This window comes from Phalacrocorax aristotelis, chromosome 1 (assembly GCF_949628215.1).
Source record: "Phalacrocorax aristotelis chromosome 1, bGulAri2.1, whole genome shotgun sequence".
NCBI lineage: Eukaryota > Metazoa > Chordata > Aves > Suliformes > Phalacrocoracidae > Phalacrocorax > Phalacrocorax aristotelis.
In genome coordinates, this window is record NC_134276.1 from 165342089 (window position 1) to 165357709 (window position 15621).

The window sequence follows — 15621 nt, forward strand, 5'->3', positions numbered from 1 at the left end:
CAGTATGTCCACAGACAGTAGGAAAACATAGAAGAAAACAAGTTAAAAGCCAGTTGACTGCAATGTAAGGATTTTTCACACAAAGATAAATTGGAGATTCCTCCCCTGCCCCCATGCCCCAGCTTTGTCTCTGATAGGAGAAAATAACCTGGTGAAGTGTCATTGAAACCACCACTGTTCACATGAAAAACAGGCTCAAATACACATCCTGAATTCCAGTCTTCCCTTGATGTGCATTTCATAATCGTACCTAGTCTAGTGGAAACTTGTGTTTAGAGGTGAACAGACCCCAGTTTTAGCACTGAATTTTTTCATGTGCCTGAGGTAGTATGCCAACATGAAATAAAAGCACTAGTATGTAAAATTTTCAAAGTCAATCCCATCCTTAAAGTGAGCCAAGGCAAGGAAAAAACACTTCATCACACACTTAACCTGTCCACCCAATTTCAATGAAAAAATACTTAAAGTTGGCTTAAAATAGAATACGATTGAGAAACCTGAACAATCATCCGTATAAGAACTGGTCACTTAACGAATTTCTAAATAAAACCATTGCCCCATCATTCTACCAGACAGCCTGGTAGTGTTACTTCAACATCCTCCACCTGCAATGCCTTAACATTATTCCTTCAAATCAGGCAAAGCAGTGTGTATTTGGGGGAAGAGATGGCAGAGGAAGATGGCCAAGCCACACACACTGTTCTGTTGTACTTAATCAATACTTAAGACATTTGCACAAGCGTCAGTTGCACTAACACATGTTTCCGTGACTTCATAAATTCTGACAAATGACACCACAATGTAGCCCCAAAGGTGTTTCAGATTTGGCTGCACCACATTTGTGATGTTGATGCACTTGATCTCTTATATTCAGGGTAATGGGATAGCATGCCTTACAGTTTACTTGGCAGGAGACAAGCCCACTAAAATGAATATCCTACAGAGACTAGACCATTTCAAATTACTGCCCCCATTCTGATACAAGTCTATGGTCAAGTCCGTATCAAAATTCACACAGTACATGCTTAAATACAACTAATAGCAAAGATCACAAGACCATCATATTAAGTGGTAAAGCAAGCATATTTCTTTGCTCTGCCAAAATGATACGCCAAGCCATTACAAGAGCTTGATTTCATACTAATTGTGTAAAATCATTTATGTCAAGAGTCCTAAATATTCTACTCCTGCTGAAAAGCAAGCAGTCCTGCAAATCTAGGTTGCAATTATTTATTTCTTTTTTAAGAATCCATCAGTATGCTATGTGTGTGACCAAGGCACACAACGGTGCTACAGAAAAGCTTCAAATAAGCTGAAGAAATTCAGAGGAAGACCATCATATAAGACAAAAAAACTCAACAACTTACTAGCAACGTCACATACCTGACTGCAGAGTACCAACAAAAGTGAAGAGACTATCAAGGTATATTCAGTATAGAAGGCTATTGCAGTGACCTACTTGTAAGAAGGCCCTTGTGAAATCTTCAGGGACACTGTACAGTGACAGTTTTGAAGCCTTGGCAAGACAACCAGAATGATAAAGTTGCACCTGCGGTGGTGGGGGGTAGGTAGAGGAAAACAAAAAAAGGAACAGAAAAGACTACCAGAAGGAGTTCACAAGGTGTCTTCCAACTTGATTAGAAACAAACAGGGCCATGAGAAAAGCACACCCTTTGCAGCAACATCCCTGTTGGTCCCAGACCATGCTTTGAGCTACCATTTTCACAGATACCACAGATCGTCTGTGCTTTCCATGAAACAGCCCATTACCCTGTTCCGAGAAGTGAATGGGGCTTCTCTATTTTAATCTCAAAATGACATTCCGCTATTGGTATTTGTTTTGCAAAAAGTTGTCCAATATTTCACTCTGAGGGGGAGGAAGAAAAGGGAAGGATGTTTTGCCACATCCTAAAATGAAATGATCCCCATCACATTAGATAAACTCAAAAGCCTTTCATCCAAAGCTTATATACTTAACCATCAACAAAACAGCTACAATAAAAGCTACCTGTGTAACTTTAATATGAATAAGCTTGTTTGCTCATGGCATTTTTAAAACCATGAGTAAAATTCCATTTAAACTGCTATGGTCTGAAGGATTTCACTCTCAGGCTTCATTGCTTCTGTGTATCTATGGTTTCTAGGAATCCCACAATGCTTAAACCAAATGATGAAGCTTCACCCATTCACAGAGGCCTAAGAATGTCACTGCTAGATTAAAGATGATGGAATCTGCCTACATATAAACAGCAGCGCTGCCCATCAGGAATACAAGTAGCCACTTAATATTAGGGAGACACCAAACGACAAGAGCACTAGAAGATAAAGCTGTTTGAAGGGAACATTTAAAAGCCTCACTGACATTCTCTACACACAGGAAGCAACTCGGCAATCCATGAAAAAAGCTTTTAAAGTACCATTCCATGGTGCAGATTTCAAGTTAGAAGTCTTATGGTCATGAGAGCTGTGGAAACCAAAGATACATACATCCATACACATACACACACCTACAAAATTGGCTTTGGTAGTCAAGAGACACCAGCCCACCCTCGGCTTTAAAATAATACAAGTAAAGCAGCTTTTATCTTCATTCCACATTGATTTCTAAGGTTATATTAATTCCATATGTACCCAGTTAAAAAGATAGCCATGTAAATAAAAAAAAGCACTATTTTTCAATTTAAAATAAATCAATTCCAACTTCACATGCCAGTAAGCCAAACAATCAAGTAGAGGAAGAATATATTGAATTATAAAGTATACACTTCAAAGGGGAAAATAATTTTTCTTTTTGATGAAAAACTTATTTAGAAGATCCAACAGTACAACTTTTAAGCTTTCTATGACAAAAGCAGCATTAGGAGTCAGAAAGTTTAATTTATTTTCAAGGGAAATCCCTTATACATCATCAGTGAGGGGACAGCTTGTCTTAGATATTCAATGCAAAGATTCATATTTTTCTTGTATGTACAATGTCAGAATTTTTTCTTTAAGAAAATCAAAATTTTATATTAGGTATTCTTGAGATTTCTTACGATTGACTTACACTTACCATGGCTCAAGAGACCAAATCTAATACATAATTATCACAGCCAGCCACCCAATTTTAAGCTATAAGTAAATTTCAGATTGAGATTCTAACTTGCTTTGAAAAACATGCTTGACTTCATAGCTAATATTTCCATAGTATCCCACCATTTTTAATTACTGATTTTTTAATTGTTTATTACTAAAAATAGTGGTCAAGCGCAGGACTTAAGTTGGTGCCCACTGTCCTGCATACAAAAAAATATAAGACAATAACCTGTAATGCTTCCACCTTAGGTCAATAAATTAAATAACCTCTTTTTCATGTGAGCTAAAAAGGTGCTTCTCATCAAAAAAAGCACCCTGTAAGAAAACGACCACTGATCATCAGTTCTTGCCACTGATAACCTTAAGTGTTAACATAAACTAAGCACACAGACTGTTAAAATACTGAAACAAAGGAAACAGATACCTGAATACTGCATACAGAACAGTTTGATTAAGAATCTCAGGAAGAAATGCAATTCCATTCATGTGAGAAAACAAAGTTCATTTTAAGCTAAGTATACCTGCTGCTTATTCTTAGATCCTGCATCAGGGTAGCATCTCACCAGGTTACCCTATCTCTCAATAAGAAAAAAAATTTGACCTCAAATGAAAATCCTGTGTGTACAAGTGTACTTGTGGTACACACATAAATACATGCATAAAAAGCAAAATATATGGAATTTGCCCTATGGCTAATGCAATAGCTAGAATCGGCAAAGAAAAATCAGATCTTCAAAGCTACATCAATAATTAGCAAGAGCCTATCTAGTTATGAAGGTTCTGGATTCCAGGAGTACCCAACCAATCCTCTGACCAAGGCTGTGAGACGAGTATTAGTACAGCGAACTCATACTCTGAGAAATGACAAACACATTTTTAATTTTTCAACATCTGTAACAAACAATTAAGTCTTATGTGTATTTGTAGATACTTCAATCATTCTGTAGGAACATTAGATAAACTGGAAGAAAGCTGAGGAGAAAAACAAACCTTCCATGTCATAAAAGTCATTTGGATTACTAAATGCTGTCTTCCAATGGAGGTGACCCACTTAAATACATGGGGTTTTTAAAATTAATACCTTTGGGAACAAGCTGAAGTTCAAATGAGGTTGTGATGTAGAAGGAACCAAGAGATGGCAAAGGATAGAAAAGATCAGATTTCCCCACCCCAATGTGATTTGTTATTGCTGGAAGGAAAAAAACACTTCTTGTAAAGCTGCTCTTTTAATTGCTGTTATCCCTTCAGGATATATCATTTATGCTCCTCCTCCAATACATTTTAAAAAGAGATTATGTTTGCCCTTTCTCAATGGTTCTTCAAGTTGGTGCATTTCTAAACATGTTTACGCAGAAAGCTTATGAACTGTCTGTGCTTTTTGCTAAGATTCATCAGTCATAATTCGTATTTTGTGAGATGGACATGACTCAGAAGGAGCCAAAGTTTCAGGTCCATGCCCAAGGCACAGCCTCTTGTTACACTGCTACTAATAGGGAGCACTGCCAAGTGTACTGACTTCCAGACTTTAAAAGGAAAAATGCCAGGTTTTTAGCATCACTAAGTCAGTTATGTCTTTTAACTCATGCTAGTGGTTTACCGCATATTTTGAAGTGCCAGTTTGTATTTTAGAAAAGCATCCAAGAGAACACAGCACCCCTCTTACATTACTGCAGAGCCTTCCCAAGGTCTTATGGGTTACCTATGAAAGGAAACAGCCCTTCTGACTTTTGGTGGACCAGCCCTAAAGAGGAAGAGAAACGTTCTTGTTCTATAGAACTTGTTCTATTGCTTATAATTAATAAATGCAGTCTTCCATCCCTAAAACACAGGTAAAAGTCCAATATTTAGTGCAGCTGAAGCTCATTTGTGATAGTAGTACAGACACAGTAAGGAAATCTGATGTGAAATACCTCCCATGTGCTTGATTCCCCGTTTCTGGGGAAGAGTTACCCAAAAAGCTGTCAGGACTGATGGTCCAGAATGCAAATTCGGTCAGCCACTCAGGCCACCTATTTCAGCCAACACCACATTTATTTCAAGTCTAGCAGTGTTAATGTGATTAGTCATTCCTCTGATGTACTGCAGCCAAGAGAAGTTAGAGGATTTTTTTAAAACACTTTTTTCCTTTATATTTTGTCACATTTTCTTCTTCTGAAATAAAATGACACATTTAAAAATAGATATCTTACTACTCAAAAAAAAGCAGGATGCCTGTCTTTTACACCATCCCTAATAATATTACAATCAAAGATTTTAAGAAATTTGTAAGAGCTTAAAACCAAGCTCCCAGAGATGAGGGCACAGATATTTATATATATCAAGCTTTATTTGGAACAGTATCTCCTATACAATCACAAGAAAAAATCCCACAGGGTTTTAGAAACAGTTGCAATATTAGCACTGAAAAGGCACTGGGAGGGAAGGGTGGGTGAGTGGGATGAGATTTTTGGAACAGATGGAAAAGTAGCAGGACTTAAAGGACAGGTGCTATGGATGAAGTTCTCAGAGATCGTGACAAGATTAAGCTAAGGAAAGCAGGCCATAGTAGCAAACGTAGAAAGTGTAAGCGAGTTATGGGACAAGACACCAGAGATAGGACAAGGAATATCCATAGCAGATTGCAAACACTGACTTCAATCTTGACACTGGTTTAGTATTTTGGAAATTAATCCAAAATCCCACTTCCATTTGCCTTATTTTAAACCCAGCAGTACCACCCTGGTGCATTAAAGAAAACTAGCCACTTCCAGAGCAATGGAAGCAAGCAAGCCAAAAGCTTATTGTCAAATTGAAATTGTTCCATATTTTGCTGAACACTTCAACTCTTCACCAGTGAAATAGAAAATTAGTTATGATGGGCAATAGAAGGAGAATGACTTTTGTGGGTGGGTGGGTGGGGTATACATAGACACAAAGCACCCCTTAAAGAAGGGGGTGGAGGCCTCAGAACCTCCACGGAAAGAAGTGGGATGCAGCTGGCACAAGGACTGATGAGAAGAAAAAATACTCAGTGGCAAAGGCTGCATTAAGAACAGTCATCTTTGTTGAGGAAAACAAGACAATCAGGGTCTATACAAAGGTCAGTAAAAACAATACTGGAAACAGCTGAGGTTTGTTTACAAACAGTACTTTTCATTTTACAATTTCAAAGCAGTGTTCAGGTCTTTATTTTCCAATGAGGAGTGAACTTGATATCAGGGTAATGCATCCACTTCTGAGAGGAGCTGCTCTGCATTCTAGAAAGATTAAGGCCTTCGGAGATGCCACAAGTGGCACCTACAACTAATAGTTGTACCAGCCAAGATTTTCCACCAGATTTCTTATTTTCAATACTTGTACCTAATCAGAAAGACTTCCGCTATAGGCAGCCACAGATCCAAGCAGAGGCACAGAAAAGACAACATTCAGCTGCCATGCTTTCTGCCCAGCTGCTGTTGGAAAGCCAAATGTCAAGTAAGACCATCAAGTGAGCAAACAGTCTTTAAAGGATTAAAACGAAAAACTAATGGACTAATAATTCACTTACTGTTAAGAGTATGGCCATCAATACTTGAAACCAGCATTAAACCTTTCACATATTGTCAGGTCAAGAGGAAAAGTAGCAAAATGATCTTTCAACCACTGCGTCCAAATAAAGGGATGTGAGGCAGCACTGTTTAAGTCACATTGCCTGGTGCTAAGGTATGAGACTAAATGCATTTTGTACTCAGCATTTGGTGAATTCTAAGTTTTACAACATGCTGAATTCAACAGCCGTACCACAGAGGCTAGACCCTCTTTTAAAAAGGCACAGTGGCAGAAGCACAACCTCCACAAAACCCCATACCAAATTATTATCCTGAGACCACAGAAGTGTCAGCTGCTATGTGGCAAATTCAATTTTCTTGGTTCTGCAACTATATAAAACAAGCTGTGTTTTTCTTTGTTCAGGAGACAGAATCAACTATCAAGAATCAACCCAGAGAGAGGAAACAAAGTCAAAAGTAAAAAGGTCAACTAAGAAATGTGTGCCCCAAATGGCAATGAGGCCGCATTTTGAGAAAATACTAAGTCAGACAAGGACTCTTAGTATTAAAGGCAGAGCATGTCAATGCTAATTCCGGTATCTCACCCTTCTCTGTGGTATAAAGACTTTTTAAACAATATGATCATAGCCAACATATAGGGTTCCTCCCTTGTTTTACTAACATGTTGTCCAAAAGATAGCATTAGGCAAGAAAGGATTTGATGTGCAAGACAAGTTCAACAGCTGTGGGCACAGAGGCCAGAAAATTTAAAGTGGGAGAGCATACAACACTAAGCTGTTCAAATATGGAAGAGCTCAGGACTTAACACAAGTGGGAAGAAGTTGGACTTCCTTAATATAACTTTCATTGCTTTGCCTTCCCTGCTACCAGCTATTGCTTCACAAAAACCTAAATGCAGGCAAGACTCAAAAATGTGCATGCTAATCAGTGTCTTGATAGGGAATGCAACACCGCTACCACAAAGACTGCTGGATGGCACCACACTTGATAGAACTGTCTACCTATTTATTTTCTCAATCTCAACTTTATATGCATAATTGCATCAGTTAGGCTGTGCATATTCAAGATATATAAGCCACGACATCAAAACAAAAAGTCTTGAGAAAACAAAATTTTGAAAAAAATTTTTTGAGAAAACAAAGACTTATGACGTTCAAGCCCCAGTTCTGAAGTTTCAAGAACAGTTCACAGAAGTCTTCTGCGATCTCCACACCAATAGGCTTCACGACTAAAATAACCTGATGGATTTTTACAGTGGCTATTGTCAAGGACAACAGGTAAAACTTTTTTCTTCCCCTACCCTAGACAGGGTTTAGTTCTTCATGCTTTCTACCTGTCTCTGTGTCTACTTGACTATTTCCTCTATCTTAGATTTCTAATATATGCATGATATACATAAATTGGCTGTCGGTGTTCAAGAAGCATTTGGACAATGCTCTGAGATGTATAGTTTAATTTTTAGGCTGCCCTGTGTGGAGTCAGAAGTTGGACTCGATCCTTGTGGGTCCCTTCCAACTTAAGGGGTTTCAGTGATTTATGTGGGAAGAATATATACTTGGTATTGTGTAGCATTAGTCTTGGACGAGTTCAAATTTCAAACACTCTCATTATAATTGTAAGAACTTATCAATTCAATAAAGTTCTTTCTAATTTGGAATTATGTTCAGGATAATTATGGAATTAATAAATGAAATAACAGCCAGCGTTTCAAAATTTCAAGTACTTCATCTTGCATAGAACTGACAGGGAAGGCGGACTAACCATTTACAACTTTTTCCTCATACTTTTAACTGAGTGAATTTCTTCTTATACTTTTTCTATGTAATAAATTCAATGACTAGCATCCATGCAAACTCAAGAAACAAAACTATATATTTCTAATTTCCCATTATTAATACTCATGCATCTCATTTTATAAGCATCTGTCTCAAAACACACTGTTAATCTGAGACCTACTTTACTTTGTGAACCAATACTATACCTATTATTTTAGAACACACCACCAGGCAGTAGGGTAGCAAAGATGATAGTATATGAGCTATGAGATTACAAAGTTTCCTGTTATCCTGAAGTAACATAAAATAAAGGCACACACCCACACACGTTGCTGTCAGTGGATTTTTCCTTTGGCATTATCTGCAGAGTAAAGGATAGCCGCTGTCCTATATTCTTAGGACACCTTGCACACGATCTAGGGTAAATTTGCTTTTAGCAACAATCATGCTGTCCACAAATAAGTCACTGAACTTTTCTCCTGAAGCACAGTTACACAGTTATAATTACACAGTAAATCATCTAATCCATCCCACACCAGAGAACAGCAACAAGTCTAAGTTGTCCCTTACAATGAGGACATGCAACATCTGCTACAGTTTGCAAAATCACACAGGTGGGGGGAAGAACCAAGAGTTTGGGAATCAGTCAATCAAATGTTTGTTTAAATAGGGGTTAGAGACAAATGTACACCTGATGAATGACACATTTCAAGTATATGCATAATGAAATTGTGAAGGCAACCATGTATTATTGTGTCATTTCACTGGGAACTGCCGAATGAGTTTAATAAATACTACTTCCTCTGAGAAACAGGCTACCAAATTCCATATAGAAATTATTTTTAAATGAGAGCTTAAAACAAAAAAAAAAGTAGGTAGCACCTGTGCCCACCCCCATTTAAATCTGGTGCACACTACAAACCAGCTTTACCCGGAGTTGTGGGGTTATGAGTGTAGCACAGCTCATTCTCGGCTATACAAAAGGTAGCTGCAGAATATTACATTTAACATTACACATGAGCATTTCAAATTCATGTGAATAGTAATGCCTATCTAAAGCACAAGCAGCAGCAATTTAAAACACACTGTTTTCTTCATATAGGCTTCCAAACCAAATACACTTAGTGACGTGAACTAAGATTGGATTTAGAAAGCCTAGGAAATAGTATACTAATCTCATATGAAGTTATGACAGTTTTTAAATCTGCTTGTTTTCACATAAATGAATAGTTGAAAAGGGTTGATTAAACAGACCAGGCAAACACACAAAATAAATGAATGTGGTTGGGTTTTTGTTTGGTGGTTTTTTTTAATGACTGGTGCAGGATTAACTGCTTTAGGAAATGATAGTCCTGTAAAAAGCTATGATCAAAACATCTTAGGAAACAGCAGTTGAGGGTCTCTGCTAGAAGGCAGAATGTAATGTTTCACCTGCACCAGGTTTCTTTTGCTGTTACATCCAAAACAGCCGAGTTCACAACATTTTCTAAACCATTCTAATACAGACAAGAGAACTATCAAAAAGGAGCTTCAAATATACTAAAATTAGTCTCTCCGTACTGCTCAACAGCTATTATGATATACACTGCCTTTCAAGCAGATCAGCTACAGTCTGTTATAAAGCGCTGTAATAAAGTCCCATCGACATAATTTCTCTGTACTTGTACACCACTTTCCTCCCCTAACACCAAACAGCTGTACCTGTAAATCAAATGAGGAAACTAAGAAAAGTATAATTATATACCCATGACTGATAGATTAAAAGCAAGCAGAAAGAACAGGAATTAGTCTTTCAAAAAAGAATAGAAAAGGAATTTTTTGAGATACCTGTACACTAGATATGGATTTGAAAAGGTAGAACAATCAATAAATTGGAAACTATTACGTCAGCACACAAAAAATATAAGGAATGAGGGCATCTCCTGGCTTTCAAGTTCTTTGTAATTCTGAAGCAGTCAGATCACTAAAGAAAAGCCTAGGCACTAAATACCATACAAATAATAAAAATGCATAACCCAGCAAACAAAACCAGAACTATCTGAGATTTCAGCTGATTTCTGACAACAGAAGACAAAGGAGTAATCTGTGTTTGTGCAAATGATTCTTTTATCAAGCTCTATCAAAGCTGCCATGTAGATCAGCTGAGAAGTGTTTGCACCACCACAACTGCTGCTATCTGTCAGCCAAGAAACTAACAATGTTTTCTATAAGAAGAGATTAAGACCAACTCAAAGTAACTCTCCATATAGACTACAGCAGACACTTATTTTCTGTTTTTAGCACTCTATCTGCCAAAAATATTTTGAGATTAATTGGTTCTAGCAGTTGCATACAGAAAAGGATATACTTAAATATCAACTCTGCTGCCTTATAGGCATATGAGGGAAGTACATGGCATGGGCTGCGCATCAACCAACACCAAACAACTGGCTCTTCAGGAGTTGTGCCAAGGATCTATGAGTCTTCTACAAACAGAGGTCCACTCAAACTGCCAAAGGCAACTGAAGCAATGTAATTTAAAGAATACTTTCTCAAACCTAGAATCAACCAGTACTACAAACAGATCTTTTTCAACACTAAAAGATTCTTCTGGTCCCCCTAATACAGAAGATAGTCTTGTTACTGGCCCCTTGAACTAGCAATTTTTAGAACCGAGTGGTAAAGTCAAAACTTGAAGTCTTGCTATGTTCCTGGGAGTTCTATGTAGGTTAGAGGAAGTGAGCAACAATTTGCAGTCCTATTGATGCTATATTTTTGACTCCACGCCAAAAATAAATTGCTTTGGTTTTTTTGGGGGGGAAGGGGAGCGGGGGCAGGTTGTTGGGGGTTTTTGTTTAGTTGGTGTTGTTTTTTGGTTTTGTGGATTTTTTTTTTTTTGTTACACTAATATCACTCATTTTAGTCTAAAAGCTTTACCACTGCCAGTATAGAGAGTTTTGAACTACTTGCATTTGTAGTCTAGACCAAGTGTTTATACTATGAATCAGCCTAAGGACCCTACAGCAGTACTGTATCTTCTACAAGCCTTCAAAGAGGACAAAGTACAGGGAAGTAACAGCTAAAATTAGGTCTTGTACTAGAGCATCAAAAACACAGTGACTTTTTTTAGGTCACTTTCTTATAGTGTAGCTAGTACTTCTCAAAGCCCATGAAAATAACACTGGCAACATCTCAAGAAGCAGTTTTCTCCATCTCAAGGCTACAAAGAGCTTACAGAAACTTTCTACATGTAGTTCATTATACACTTCATACAATTTTTTCCCTGCTAGGAAAAAGGAACTTGTTTGGGCCAAGCTAAATTGGAAGCATGAAAGGACTTCAAACTCCAGAAGTAAGTTTTTAATTAAGGAGGTAATTGTAACAGTAACTTAGTTATGTTTGCAGCAAAAACCTATCGATCCATTCAGGGCAGCCTGAACTGGTCTGACCGCACATCTGTTTTCCTCCAACATCACAACCCTCACAATCAGGATGAATCCTCTTAACACACATTGCAAGCACCCATTCAGTGGAAGATTAGCATAATATTAAGGCCACCTGAAGTACAGAAACGAACAGCACTGAATGTTTTATTGTGCAGACATTTGGTTATGCGCAAGACTGAACAACCCAGCCAAGACATCTCGCACAAATTACCACCATTACAATTTTTTGCACAAGTTTAAGAACCCTGGTCAGCACCTGCATATCGACATGGAAGTCACAACGCACTTCCAGGGCCTATTCTTAAGGAAAGCCAGTCTGGCAAGACTGAAGAACCAGAAGACCAATTTGATTTGGCACAAAATTAAGCGGGCACAGAATACTCCACCTTCCTTATAAAGCTCAATATTACAAGGCTAAACATCCAAATACATTTTTTTTTTAAATGGAAAGGGCTTGTTTAAAACCATATTCCTCCCTCTGTTCATAAACCTCTTATGACAGTCAAGAGAAACCACTCTACTACTTGTAGCTGGCTATTCTCTTTTCCTGTCCTGCCTCAGAGAAGCTGAAAATCTGAATTAAGTCATATTCACAGCTGTCCCGATTCACCTACCTGATATAGGGATCCCTCCCAGACCTGTGCTGTGTTGTGGTGGGAGATTCAAGTCCAAGAAATTACTATTTGAGGTGGGATTTGCTGTGTGGTTCAAGTGCATGATGCTATTGCGTGGGAAGGCCATCCAAGGATAGCGAGCTGCTTGGCCTGGAAAACTGAAGGAGTTGTAAACTGCTCGATGTTGTTGAAACTGTGGGAACCTCTGTGGCATGACTGGAAAGGTGCTACTGAGAGAGTTGGCATTTGTGGGTGCAGCAGGATGCAGGAATCCAGAGCCTGGCCCTTTGGCAGTTGTAGTGTGTGGGGTAGGGTTCTGAAGAGATGCAGGCGAGAGGGAAGGTTGGTCTTGGACTGACAGTTCCTTCTCAATCAGGTCTGCTAAGGCTTTGCGGGTGATATCAAAGGGGTCAAACCCTAAGTCGTCCTCTTGCTGTTTGGAGGAACCAAACCCAAAAGCCGCTTGCCAGTCTGTGGAGGAGGATACTGGTATAGTTTCTGTCAGACAGGAGAGGAACAGGATTTAGAACAAATACTTATCCATACAAAAATTTCAGCCTCAGTGTATATGAATCTATGTTGCCAGTTATCTTTCATATGGTACTCCTTAATACATTCCCCCAAAGACATCTTATTCATCAGCTTAGATTGCCATTTTCAGATCAAACTGTCACAGATTTCTACTTAAGGTGAAGTGGAACAACTAGCAAATAGTATTTTTACTGCAGCATTACTCTGTTCCTGAACTACAGAAAAGCCTTGTCAAATAAGTGTTTTCAGTAACAGCACCAAGTACAGAGAGACCAATAAATACTTGCTTAGTACCTTCTTTGCACCCATATTACTTGATGGAAGTACAACCAAGCACAGTTTAAATAAGACTGTTATTCAGCTCAGTATTTTGCTTTGCTTCAGCTCTGCTGCACAAGAAAGATGGGGAGGTGATGTCCCCTCTCAAAGGGGGAACCTCTGAGCAGTGGTTAAAAACCAAAACACCCCGCCACCGTCTACCATTATGAAGAAAAAGAAGCTGAGTAGACACCTTGAAAAACAAAATGAAATAAGGAACTGCTTTACAAGATATTGTTAAATATTTTAAGGCAGCATTGCAAAAAAAGAAAAGGGTTATCATCAGAATTCCACTGCATTTGATTACTATTTCATTTCATTATACTGTTTAAGTTTCTTATTCAGGTTCAGTGAATGCTGCATCTAGTTTCACAGTATTTTCCCTCAGAACTGTGGTAATGCAAGCTGATGAGTACAAAGTAGTATCACTCAACATTAACTCCCTCTGCTGGTAGGGAACTTGGTCTGCTGCTTTAAGTAGTTAAAATTAAGCTCAGTATCCTCTCTTAGAAAAAAAATTCTACACTTCTATTTTCACTCTAAAATCCATGACAATAGATAAAAAGAGTTGTTAGACAAAAACTTGTCATTTGTATTCTTACTTAAATCGCAACCATACATTTTTATATTAATTATGAAACAAACAAGATCTCTACTGCCTGGAAATAGTGTCTCTCTGCTACTTAATCCTCACAAAACTGGTACGTATAGTACCTTAGCAGCAAGTCATTTCCTTGATAGTAAATATTGTTTGCAAACAGGATTATGACACCCAGAAGTCAGATAAACATCAAAAGAAGACTTATCACTAAGTAAGCCAATGGCGTCCTAAAGTATAATTTACATTTTATTAGCTGCTGATACTGTTTCATTTAATTTTCTAACTACTCCCTCAGATTTATAATTTGTGAGATATTAAAATACTGTTTACCATTCCCAAGATTATAAATACACTTAAAATGATGTTTCATTCATATGAAGTGGTATTTCACAGGAAAGTACCTGGAAAATACAGGTGTCTTTCACTTGATGAAATTAACCATATTTTTATCTTTTCTGAATGTATATAACCTCACTTCAGAAAAGAGAATGATTAGGCACCTTCAGATAACTGTGCAGGATACTAAAATTTCTGAATTCCACTGCACAGCTTCTGATGTTAGAATTATAGATCATAACAGATGATTACACCAACATATACTACCACCACATATTTTCCCCACTCTTGGTAAAAACCTGTAACATTAAATATTAAGCATACATGTCACGTCCTATTATTTAGGCAGGCACATGGCTAAGAAAAACTAAAACAGGTACTCTGATAATTTAGCCTTGCAGCTGGAAAACTCTAGAGTTTCTTTCAGTAGAAACCCTTATGTCAGTGCAATTCATTTGTAGTTACAAGACAAATTTTGATCATTCATGAAGGGGGGGGACGGTATGGAGCAAGTCCTAGTGTTTGTTTCTACACAGTTTTAGACATCAGTTGCAAAAGCAAGCAATCCTCAACCACATCATCTGCATACGTACATACCTGATGTGAAGAGGCTCTGTGGTTCTGGTGCTGTGGGCCAGTCATTTGAAGTCTGTGGAGAGCTGGGGAATGGAGGAAGCCCACTAGGGATGGGGTTAGGGTGCCGAAAGTTGTCAGAGAAGAGTGACTGTGATTCTGTTACAGCCCCTTCAAAAGGGGACCGTGCACTGTGATTAGATGAACTGATGGGTATAACTGGATTGGGTTTTGTTAAACCAGGCGGTGGTGAAGGTGTGTCACTGTTTGTTATCTACAGGCAAGAGAGAAAGAAACACAGTTAGGACATGACTTTTTATATAAAATATTCTTCACTAATACAGTTCAAAAATCTCCTCAGAGCTTTTGTCTGCAGTTAGGTTGGTTAATATATTGGTCATTACCAGGTCAAACATAAAAATCACCTTAGCACTAGCATTTTTTAATTTTGTTTAAAATTACAATGCACTTCAGGAAGCACTTGCTTCTCCAACTATGAGGTGTACCAAGCCCTCAAACTCAGTTCTTACTGTCACAGCATTTATCTTTGTGTCTTACCTGCTGGGAGCTGTCACCATTTCCTATACTGAGCGAATCTGAAGGTTTGTCGATAGGGCTGCAAAAGTGGGAGGGGAAGAGAGACAGTAAGACGCTCAAGTACTTAACGTGAAAATCAACATTTGCTTTTGTAGTGGTAGAAAAGCCTTGAAAGAAAGACAAAGCGAAATTAATTAGGAGGAATTGAGAAGGAAAAAAGGACACTTATAAGACTGTTTTTGTTTTAACCATAAACATTCCAATCATTTGCCATATACTGCAATACTTCTTCCCACCACTCTCCACTCT

The 15621-nt window shown here is 38.1% G+C and overlaps 1 protein-coding gene across 10 annotated transcripts in view; it reads right to left on the reverse strand.

Annotated features, from left to right (window-relative positions):
- The window catches only part of CNOT4 (CCR4-NOT transcription complex subunit 4), an 80819-nt gene that overhangs the window by 6485 nt on the left and 58713 nt on the right, over positions 1-15621 (reverse strand). For all 10 annotated transcript variants that reach the window (XM_075079999.1, XM_075079975.1, XM_075079991.1 and 7 more), the window contains 3 exons: positions 15334-15391; positions 14800-15049; positions 12417-12914 (listed from right to left, as the gene is read on the reverse strand). In XM_075079999.1, the coding sequence (XP_074936100.1) occupies positions 12417-12914; positions 14800-15049; positions 15334-15391 (806 nt within the window). The remainder of the gene's footprint in view (positions 1-12416; positions 12915-14799; positions 15050-15333; positions 15392-15621) is intronic.